An 11,725-nucleotide genomic window follows, 5' to 3' on the forward strand; every position below is an offset into this window, starting at 1 on the left:
TCGGACTAGGTGTTTTTCTGAAAGTTACATCATATAAACAGACAGACAGCAGCTGCCTTATGTTATCTGTAAGGCAGAGGGGGGAAACTAGCAGGGACTGATAGCAACAGTTGGGTGGTGAAGGATGTGCTTTAGTGATATGATATGTAGAAGAGCCTCAGCAAACCCAAGCAAAGATGTGATCCTGCGCAGCTACAAATGGGAAAAGAGAAGCCTGTGAGCAAGATTCTTCATTCAGACTCACTGAGACTCACCCACATAGCACGAAACCATGGCTTAGTGTTACATGTGAATCAGACTTTTAAAAAACAAAACAAAAAACAGGACCCCTAATTTGAACACAACACTAAGTCAGGATTCTGATTCAGTGAACACTTTAAATAGTTTGAATAATATTTTTATACATAGTTAACAGGCGGAGTCCTCTTTATTGCTTTCTCATTTCTTTTTCTTTCTTCTGACTTTTTATTACCCTTATTTCTTTATTAAGTTCTGGGAGAAATTAGTGGGTTATATAACTATGACTGTGCAGAAAAAGTTAAAAATTTCAGAGGAAAAAATTCTTTTCAACTACATACCTAAAGCAATATGGAATTTGACAACCGCACAACGTAAATGGATTCCTTGTGCCCTTATTAAGAGCAAAAGACTGGTATTAATGCGCTGGAAAGATTAAGTGTACAGCTCCATTTAATCAATGGCTTGACTATATGACTACACTTGCAACTTATGAATGGATTGCTTACAAATGTAGACTTTGCATGGACAAGTATAATGATATTTGGAATGCATTAATAAAAAATGTTTAAAATAAACATATATGCATTTGGATAATAACAATGCCTATGTATTAGATAAGTATGTAAGTATATATGTACATAAGAATACCTATGTATTAGTTAAGTACAATTGTACATATGCATGTAAGTACTGTATATATTTTCTTTCTCTCCCCTTTTATATTATTTTGTTCTTCAACTGAACTGTTCTTTAAAAAAATAAGTAAAAATAACCACTCAGCAAATTTAAGTTGTAAATACAGTTATTGTAAAAAAAAAACACAACACTATACAGTACTGTACTATGAATATTTACATCTCACAACAATGCAAAACTAAAAAAGGACATATTTGTATAGAAATATACTAAGAAGTACAATTTCTGACAGCAAGCTCTATTTTTATTCCTATACAGTACTATATTCTATTGTGGTGGCACAATATGTACACACCCAGTTCTACAGAAGGCAATTTGAGATAGCTATACAGTACAGTACCTCTCAAGTTACAAAAACGGCATTGTCGTTATTCCTTCTTGCACTTTCCAAGTGACACCACAAGAGGTCAGATGAGGAACCTCCAGCTAAACCTCTCTGCTGCTTATCTTCCCTCTTCACTTTGGACCATAGGAGTCCCTCAACACCTCAGAGACCATCCCCTGAACTTTCTTCCTAATGGACCCTGAGTGCTGATTTATGCAATCCATCTGGGCTACAAAAGTAATCCTAAAGGAAAGTTTGCCCTTTTTCTCATGTCAATCTGATTCAAATACATCATTTTCAGTTTAGCAATAATAAATCAAAGAATTTTTGAAAAGAACATTTTACCATTATCAAAAGCACAAAGGAAATCTGCAAGAGATGTTCAAAATGCTTCTCAACCTTGCCCCATCTTATCTCTCTTATACTGAAATACATCCCTTCCTGTAAGCTTTTATCATTGAGCTGCCCCACTCAAAACTGTCTGCAGGTTTCCAACTGCCACAAAAGGTTCCACCCTTCCTTCTCATTGCTCCTTGTGTCTAAAACTACCCCCCCAAACACCCCCATATGACTAACTCCCTCCTGAAAAGTTTTAAGTTTCTAGGAAACCTTTGGGAAAAGCAATACATTATTGTAATTAAGTCAAAATGTTATTGACACAAGAGCATATTCTCCCCATGTTCCTTCCTTATTTCATTCCCAACAATCCCCTTTCCTTCTACCCTCTTCCAGGTCCAAAAGGATCTGCAGGTCAATTGCACATGCGCAAAATGGTCAGCCTATATCCACAAGGTTATTTTGATGCTATATGATGCTACACTGAAATGTTTAAATAAATAAATACAGTAAGTAAATTATTATTTATATCCCGCCCATCTGGCTGGGTTTTCCCAGCTACTCTGGGCTGCTCCCAACAGAATACTAAAAACACGATAAAACATCAAACATTAAAAACTTCCCTAAACAGGATTGCCTTCAGATGTCTTCTGAAAGTCAGATAGTTATTTCCTTGACATCTGATGAGAGGGCATTCCACAGGGCGGGCGCCACTACTGAGAAGGCCCTCTGCTTGGTTAAATGTTTCTTTGCTTGTCCTTGAACCTTCCTGCCACACTTGCCACCCTCTCCTGCTACACCAGTGTAGTGTGCCACACACCCTTTGAGAACCACTGTACTACACTGCCTAAACTTTGACAAACAGATTGCATAAAAATATTTAACTTACACATTTACATTAAGGTAAGCTACGATGTGAACTTCAAAAGCAATCCTTAAACTGTACAGTACTGGAAAAAGTCAACAGCCATGCTTTTCTTCTAGGAAAAAAAGGTGCAAATACCCCATAGCCTTCAGTACCCCCAGAAAAAAGGCACTGGTCAGCATTCTCACTAAGATTACTTTACAAAACAAATGATTCTTTTAAAATCTTAGAAATGTCATTAATCATTTTCCCCTTACTCTTCTATTTTCAGCTCCACTTCCGCTCCCCATCCCCAAAAGGAAAATTATGACCCAATAAATCACAAAACCCTGGGGAAACAAACAAGAGACCAGTAAGTTAACAAGATTCTTCATGTGGGTTCAGTGGCGAAGCCTATAGATAAATAACACAGCGTCTCCTTGGCCTTAGCCCCTGAGTCAGTATACCAATCCCTGGCTCCGGTAGGAACCCTATAATACCCTATTTCTTTGTGTCACATTGATAAAAGTCTATTTCTAAATCTAAAGCCAACATATTTCACCCCTGATTACTTTCCCGGCTTTCAACCTACCCAGTTAAGTTTTAAGATTAAGTGGAAGCTTTAACAGGTTCGCATTTCAATCTAGACTTCCTTTCAAATGCACCTGGTATGAAAAAAAATTTAGACGGAAAAAAATTAATCCGATGTATATAATACAGAACTCGCTTCATCGCCTCCAATGGCACAGACTCAGCTCCCCGCCCTCCTAACATTACCCTTTAAATTTTAGCATCCTTCGCAGATTGGCCAAACGGGGGCTCCCCTCTGGCCATCCATTGGCTGCTTTTCCTTCCGAGCTCTCATTGGCTCCTCGGCACTCTAGTAGGGAGTTCCGATTGGCCTCCTCTCGCGTTAACCTCCGGATGTCGAAGGAACTACAATTGCCGTCACCCCTGCCCGCCGGCCGCTTTCGCCGGGGCTGATGGGAATTGTAGTCTAATGGGGCAATCAAACCCCGCGTGGTTCTGCCCCACACACTAAAAAAAAAAAGCCCGTAGAGCTATGAAATTGCAGATGCGCGCAGAGCGTGCGCTACCAGCAGAGATATATAGTGTCCTTTTAGAGCAATACAATAAAATCAAACCCCCATTTCATCCGAATGTGGGCATTGACGAGAAGAGATAAGACACTTCACCATCCATAACTCCGCCTCTCTGCGGCGGGAACCCCGTTTGCCGCCAGGCATTAGCGAGGGGCGCTCAATTTAAATGGCCGTTGCTCCCTGAGGTAAAACGGGAAGGTGGAGGAGGCGAAGCACGACGGGATTGGGAGTCGCGGGGAGGGAGGCGGGGAGAAGGAACACGACTTCCGGTTCCGTAACCCGACGCCGGCTTCCGCGATGGCGTCTTTCCCGGCTGGGCCGCTTATCAGGTTCGAGCTGCTCTCTCTTTTTTCCTCTTCCCTCAGCCTCGGCGCGTCTCTGCTGCCGCTTCCCGAGGAACGAATGTCTGAGAGACATTTACCCTACCCAAGGCCCGAGGAGGTGGGCGGGACGCGGAGAACCAGTCGCTCGTCACCTGCGGCGGACTCTGCGGGCGGGGAAGATGCCATTGCAACGCCTGACGTATCGAGTTGGAAGGGACTCTAAGGGTCATCTAGTCCATGCCCCTGTAATGCAGGAAGGTCAGCTAAAGCACCCATGGCAGGCGGCCATCCAACTTCTGCTTAAAAACCTTCCAAGGGAGGAGACGAAACAACTTGCGAAGGGGTCTGTCCCAATGCACAGCAGCTCTTACTGCCAGAAAATTATTCCTGATGTTGAATCGGAACATCTCCTTTATTCTAACTGGAAGCCATTGGTCCTCTGGCGGAGGAGAAAACAAGCTTGCTCCGTCTTCCATGTGACAGCCCTTCAGATGTTTGAAGATGTCTATCCTATTCCTGTCCATCTCCTCTTTCCCAGGCGAAATATACCCAGCTCCCTCAACCGTTCCTCATAAGGCTTGGTTTCCAGACCCCTTGATCCATCTTGGTCGATGATGTACCAGGAGAAAACAAAAAGGGTCAATGGAAATGGTACCAAGGAAGGGGCTCTTTAGTTGTTGTTGTTGTTGTTGTTGTTGTTGTTGGCATCTGTCTGACTGACAAACTTTTTTTGGGGGGGGGGGTGAAGTCAAACCTTTGGAGAGTTACAGTGCCTGTTGTAGCTGTAGAAACTGATATGGGAGATACATGTTTTTATGCAGCTGGGGCAGAGGAAGGCGGCCAGTGGAGCTGATGCAGATGTACCATGGCGTTTCTTCTCTCTGTGCTTCCTCCTCTGGTCCCTGCTGTGGATACACAACCTGTCTCTTGGCACTGTGGTCGCCTGGAAGGGATTTCCCACACAACAGGGTTAAATTTGTCAGCTTTCAAGCTTTTTACAATGCAGAGTTGTTCTGCCAAAAAGTTTATATAATAATTATTAAAGTTATATACTGCCCTTCACCAGTGGCTCACAGCAAAAAAATGCAAAATGAGAATACAAAATACATAGTAAAGCAGAAACAAAAACAAACCAATAACCGCCCTCCCACACATATTTAAAAAGCCATAGAATGTTAATCCTGCAGGAGGTTGAACTAAAAAACCCTTGGGGTTCCTTCCAACTCCGCAATATTATGATTCTCAGCCATGTCCATCACTGCTGGGGGCTCATCCTATCTTCTTCATTTATGTCCAGTGCAGCCCTTCTTCCCCTGTTCTGGGCAGTCCAGAGCTCCTTCTCTTTCCCTGCCAAGCCCCTTCTTGCTCAAATCACTGTTCAGTTGCCTGTGTCCCTTATATACATCTGCACACTTCTGGATTTGGTTTGCCTGCTTTGTGTTAAGACTTTGCCTGCCATTCTGATGGGAATAGAAATCCCTTTGTCAAAATGAAGGCTGATAAATTTCAGCTTGTTTGTTTGTTCTCTTACCCACCACCCACTTGCCACTATAAAAAGTTGATGGCAGGTGGGAGAGATTTGAGCCGAATGTATCCAAAGCATGAATGGGAAGCAAAATACTTCGTACAGTTGCCAGGCTGCTTGATTTCCCTTCAGTCTGGGCTTCATCCATGTAGATAGGGTTGCCATAACAAAAACAATTACCTGTTTTCATATGGAAACAAACATTGCCTCTCCTTGCTGAACTTCTTTAAAGTTTTCAGAATTGTTGCTATAATTCCACTTCCATCTCCTTCTCATTTCAGATTGCTGTACTCATTGGCTTTCCCTGCCTTGTTACTAAGTGGATTTTTATGTGTCTGTCTGCTCCTGCTCCTGTTTGGTTTACGACTATGGCTCCAGCAAAGGAAAAAACAACAAATTCCATCAGGGCGAGATGGGAAAAGGCCACTTGTGGTTGCATTTTTTCACCCATACTGCAATGCAGGGGGAGGAGGTGAAAGAGTATTGTGGTGTGCTATAAAAGCACTACAGAAAAAGTAAGTATGCATTTCACTTTTTGTACAGTGATGTTTGTTTATTGCATTAATCCCTCATTTCCTGAAAGCAATGGTTGCATTCACACATGCTAAACCATGGTTAGCGCTGCCTTTACCATTTCACTAATTAGGACTGATAGGAGTTGCAGCCCAAAACATTTGGAGGACACCAGGTTGGCAAAAGCTGGTTTAACTCTATGTGGACGAGTCATAACAAGCAAACTTCAAATCATAGCTTATGAAGCTGGCATGTTAAACTACAACTGTTTGTTTAAAATAAATATCCCAGGTTTGAACACAATACTAAGTTAGGATTCTTTAAAAGTGAAGTCATCAGAAGTCCTCTTCCCAGTTGCAGAGTGCATGAGCCTAAAACATAATTGGGGCTTATTCAAGTTCATCCATAGTGTTACATGTGCTTGTGGCCAAGAAAATGACAAGCCAGATTGATAAGATGATACTCCTCAGTTAAAATCAGTTTTCCCTTGCGGTTACTGTTTGCTTTTCATTTTTTATTTTCTTACACCTGTATTGGATCCCTTCCAGTCGGGATTCAGGCCTCATCATGGGACTGAAACTGCCTTGGTCGCACTGGTTGATGATCACCGGCGGGCTAGGGACAAAGGTGAGAGCTGTTTCCTAGTTCTGCTGGATCTCTCAGCGGCCTTTGACACCATTGACCATAACATCCTTCTGGACCGTCTAGAGGGGCTGGGAGCTGGGGGCACTGTTATACAGTGGTTCCGCTCCTTTCTCCAGGGTCGTGTCCAGAAAGTAGTGTTGCGGGATGAGTGTTCAGAGCCCTGGGCTCTCACTTGTGGGGTGCCTCAGGGGTCCGTCATCTCCCCCATGCTTTTAAACATCTATATGAAGCCGCTAGGAGAGATCATCAGGGGGTTTGGGCTGGGTGTTCATCAGTATGCGGATGATACCGAGCTCTACCTCTCTTTTAAATCAGAACCAGTGAGGGCGGTGAATGTCCTGTGTGAGTGCCTGGAGGCAGTTGGAGGATGGATGGCGGTTAACAGATTTAGGTTGAATCCTGACAAGACTGAAGTACTGTTTCTGGGGGACAGGGGGCGGGTGGGTGTGAGGGACTCCCTGGTCCTGAATGGGGTAACTGTGCCCCTGAAGGCCTGGGTGCGCAGCCTGGGAGTCATTTTGGACTCACAGCTGTCCATGGAGGCGCAGGTTAATTCTGTGTCCAGGGCAGCTGTCTACCAGCTCCATCCGGTACGCAGGCTGAGACCCTACCTGCCCGCAGACTGTCTCACCAGACTAGTGCATGCTCTGGTTATCTCCTGCTTGGACTACTGCAATGTGCTCTACGTGGGGCTACCTTTGAAGGTGACCCGGAAACTAATTAATCCAGAATGCGGCAGCCAGACTGGTGACTGGGAGCGGCCGCCGGGACCACATAACACAGGTCCTGAGAGATCTACACTGGCTCCCAGTACGTTTCCGAGCACAATTCAAAGTGTTGGTGCTGACCTTTAACGCCCTAAACGGTCTCGGTCCTGTATACCTGAAGGAGCGTCTCCACCCCCATCGTTCAGCCCGGACACTGAGGTCCAGTGCCGAGGACCTTCTGGCGGTTCCCTCGCTGTGAGAAGCCAAGTAACAGGGAACCAGGCAGAGGGCCTTCTTGGTGGTGGCACCCGCCCTGTGAAACACCCTCCCACCCGATGTCAAAGAGAACAACAACTACCAGACTTTTAGAAGACATCTGAAGGCAGCCCTGTTTAGGCAAGCTGTTAATGTTTAAAAGAATATTTTATTTTAATATTTTGTTGGAAGCCACCCGGAGTGGCTGGGAAAACCCATCCAGATGAATGGGGTATAAATAATAAATTATTATTATTATTATTATTATTATTATTATTATTATTATTGCATCTTTGGCCTGTTGTCCTTAAATATGCATATATATATAAAATACTTGCTCACAAAACAGCAACAAGCTTGCTTGGGTATTGTGCCTGCCTTATTTTTTAGATCTATTTACAGCATATTTATACAACTCTTTTAAACTTGAGTGCTTTATTTTATTTTTGACAGTCTTCTTTTTAAATTGATTTTTAATTTCAAGTAACAAAACATATGCATCCTAGGAAAACAGAGCTTAGTAGTTGTACAGAAAAGAAAGATAGCCTTAGGACCCTCGTACCTATGGGACCGCCTCTCCCGGTATGCCCTGCAGAGGACATTAAGGTCCACAAATAATAATATACTGGAGATCCCGAGTCACAAGGTGGTTAGACTGGCCTCGACCAGGGCCAGGGCCTTCTCAGTACTAGCCCCGAGCTGGTGAAACGCTCTCTCTCAGGAGACTAGGGCCCAGCGGGAGTTGTCATCTTTTCGTAGGGCCTGCAAGACGGAGCTGTTCCACTTGGCCTTTGGACTGACTCAGTCTGACCCCGGTGTTACCTAAGGCTTTATCCTACAGATATTTAAATGAGGTTGCACTTGTAGATTCCTAATTTTAAAATTCAATTTTAACATTGTATTTAATCTGCATTTTAATTGAATTGTTTCTTTTATGCTTGCTTTGATATTCTTGTTGTAAGCCGCCCTGAGCCCAGTCTTGACTGGGAAGGGCGGGGTATAAATAAAATTATTATTATTAATAGTGGCTGATTGTTGTCGTTTTAGACATTCCAAGAAAGGCAATCAAATTAAAGCGTCTTCCCATAAATGGACTCTTTTACTGAATGTAAAATTAAGATGATTTGCAGATTATAAATTATATTTCATTTTTCAGGTACAAAGATGTGTCCTATGTTGTCTACACTGGTGATGCTGGTGTCACAGCTGAAAATATCCTTGAAGGTGCTTACAGACGATTCAACATCAGATTAAATCAACCTGTGAAATTTGTGTTTTTGAGTAGGCGCTATCTAGTAGAAGCTTCCCTTTACCCACATTTTACACTGCTGGGTCAGAGCTTAGGATCTGTATTTCTTGGCTGGGAAGCTCTTGTGAAATGTGTTCCCGATGTCTACATTGACTCCATGGGTTATGCTTTCACACTTCCTCTTTTTAAATATTTAGGAGGTTGTCGGATAGGCTGTTATGTTCATTATCCTACGATCAGCACTGACATGCTTTCTGTGGTTAGGAATCAGAATGCTCGATTTAATAATGCAGCAGTCATCACAAGAAATCCCCTATTGAGTAAATTGAAACTCATATATTATTATATTTTTGCTTCTGTATATGGCTTAGTTGGTTCTTGCAGTGACATTGTCATGGTTAATTCTTCATGGACTTTCAATCACATCCTTTCCCTTTGGAGGTGCAGTGACCGCACCAGTGTTGTGTATCCACCTTGTGACGTTCAGACATTCTTGGATATTCCTCTATGTGAGCCAAAGAGCACTGGAGAGCAAACTATTGTTTCTGTAAGCCAGTTTAGGCCAGAAAAAGACCATTGTCTGCAGATCAGAGCCTTTGCTAAATTGCTGGAAAAGACTGCAGGGCAGGAGCTGCTGCCCAAACTCATTCTGATTGGTGGCTGTCGTAACCAAGAAGATGAGCAGCGTGTAAATGGACTTAAAAAGCTCTGCCAAGAGTTGGGCATTGAAAAAAGGGTAGAATTCAAAGTTAACATTCCATTTGAAGAGCTAAAGCAACATCTGGCAGATGCGACCATTGGACTTCACACCATGTGGAATGAACACTTTGGGATTGGTAAGTGGAACTACATATAGTCAGCTGTATCATTTCTTTAGCTCCTGGTGTTGAAACTCATGGCTAATTATGAGTTTATAAAGCACTTTATTGCTATTCTTCCATCAAACTGATACTGTGTTCTGCTACTTCCATATTGTGCATTCTTGGGAGCTGTAAATTTGGAAGGGATCCAATCTAGTATTATCTTTTCCTTATTGCACATCACACCCTAAAAAATATCCGAACATAATGCCTGACCGGCATATTGAATGCTCACCTTAATGGAGAGAAGTTCTACAAACTCATTTGGCTGTTTGTTTCAGTGCTGAACTCTCACAGTTTAGATTACTTGGGAACAACTTTTATCTTTTCCCAGGTTACAAACATAGCTTTCTCACCTATTTTTGTCCTTCATTGTAAGGGAAATCAGTTGCTCTCTTCCCCCTCCCTGTATCCCTTTCAAAAATTGAAAACTTGTCAGCATAAACTGTAAGCTCAAGAGGAATTCACTATCATCACTGAATGCAGATGCTGAGAGAAATCCTACTTACATGTCTAATCTCCTCAATGAGCCAGCCGAGGGAGATGTCACAAGTAGCCTCTTTTCCACAAAACTGTGTGTGCACATCATGATATGGTTTTGCATATCCTTGTGACAATCATTCTGACAACCACTTTTGCTGAATCATTCTTTGGCATCTATTTTGCTGTAGAATGCAAACAGGTCACCATTTCCATTTTGTACACATTATGGTTTTGAACCAATGTCATAGCACTTCTTCTACCAAGAAATTGTGCTCTTAACAGAAGGGGTTGGTGATTCCACTTCCTATACTATCTCATACTCCTGGAAAAGATTTTCAAGGACCCTCCCTTTATAGTTCCCAAAATCTGCTTACCCTCTCTTCTGTAACAGTGTGAGGAGTACCTTTTTCTGTGAGTGGGATCTCAGGATCCAGCCTATTTTGTTTCCCCCCCCCCATGATTTTAAAGTGACACTGAAATTGTTGTTAAGGTGAGAACTGTAGTTAACAATAGCTTGTTTTGTTTCATATAGGAATTGTTGAATGTATGGCAGCTGGCACAATTATCCTTGCTCACAATTCTGGAGGCCCCAAGCTGGATATTGTGGTGCCCTATGAAGGAAATACTACTGGATTTCTAGCAGAAAATGAAGACGACTATGCAGATACTATGGCCTATATATTTTCATTGCCTCCTACAAAAAGGCTAGAAATCAGACAAACTGCTCGTCAGTCAGTGAAGAGATTTTCAGAACAAGAATTTGAGGAAACATTCCTATTATCTGTGGAACAATTATTTAAATAAAATTTTGTAAATAGATACCTGGACAGAAGTCATTATGTATATACAGTTGCTGTATTTCTATTGTACAATAAAGGGTATCTTATTCCTGTATGAGAGTCTGACAGAGTATGCTCCCAAACTTATATATAGACAAGTAGATATGAAATGATACATAATATGCTTAAGGATTTAGTAGTTGGGCTGAATAATCATATTACAAAATATACACAGCAGTTTCCAGTGGTGACAACTCAGTCCTAGCTTCTTAAAGAGCAAGCTGTTTAATCTTAAAATGAATTTGTGGCATCAAGTGTTGAATCTACATTTGTCCCAGATTATTTCCCCCATAATGTATCAACATAAAACTACATATGAAATTGAAGAGTGAATTTCTAAAAAGTTTCTTCCCATTTCAATGATCTTCTTGGCATAATGAATACAGAGTCATGAAAAGGCTGTCCTTGGAGGCCTCAATGGAGTCTGAAAGTCAACCAGAATTGTATCCTGTCTGAAGTTGTGTACAATGAAAAGGATCCTGGAAAGTCAAATTATATATATAGTCCAGCTCCACTTCAGTATAGGGACAGAACCTCAGGTCACTGAATTCTCTATACAGAAAACCCTCACATTAGATAGAAGCTAGGTGGGTAACCTTTGGCCATGGCCAGGGATGATGGGAGTTGTAGTTTAGCACCATCTGGAGGGCTAGAGGTTCCCCACAGCAGCCTTAACATGGAGTTTAGTGTTAATTACATTTTTTGGGAGGGGCATTTAATCATGAATGATCACCTACCCCCCCCCCCAGGCAGTCTACAGTAGAAAATTCTCAATACAGATT

At 42.3% G+C, this 11,725-nt stretch overlaps 1 protein-coding gene across 1 annotated transcript; it reads left to right on the top strand.

Moving 5' to 3' along the window:
- Nucleotides 1-3,822: 3,822 nt before the first annotated feature.
- On the top strand, nt 3,823-11,683 carry ALG11 (ALG11 alpha-1,2-mannosyltransferase). Its single transcript, XM_035110235.2, has 4 exons — nt 3,823-3,873; nt 5,674-5,907; nt 8,669-9,597; nt 10,637-11,683. Exons 1-4 carry the CDS (start codon nt 3,842-3,844, stop codon nt 10,906-10,908), a joined length of 1,467 nt encoding a protein of 488 aa, XP_034966126.1. The 5' UTR covers nt 3,823-3,841; the 3' UTR covers nt 10,909-11,683.
- The last annotated feature ends 42 nt before the right edge of the window (nt 11,684-11,725 follow it).

This window comes from Zootoca vivipara, chromosome 3 (genome assembly GCF_963506605.1).
Source record: "Zootoca vivipara chromosome 3, rZooViv1.1, whole genome shotgun sequence".
Classification (NCBI taxonomy): Eukaryota; Metazoa; Chordata; class Lepidosauria; order Squamata; family Lacertidae; genus Zootoca; species Zootoca vivipara.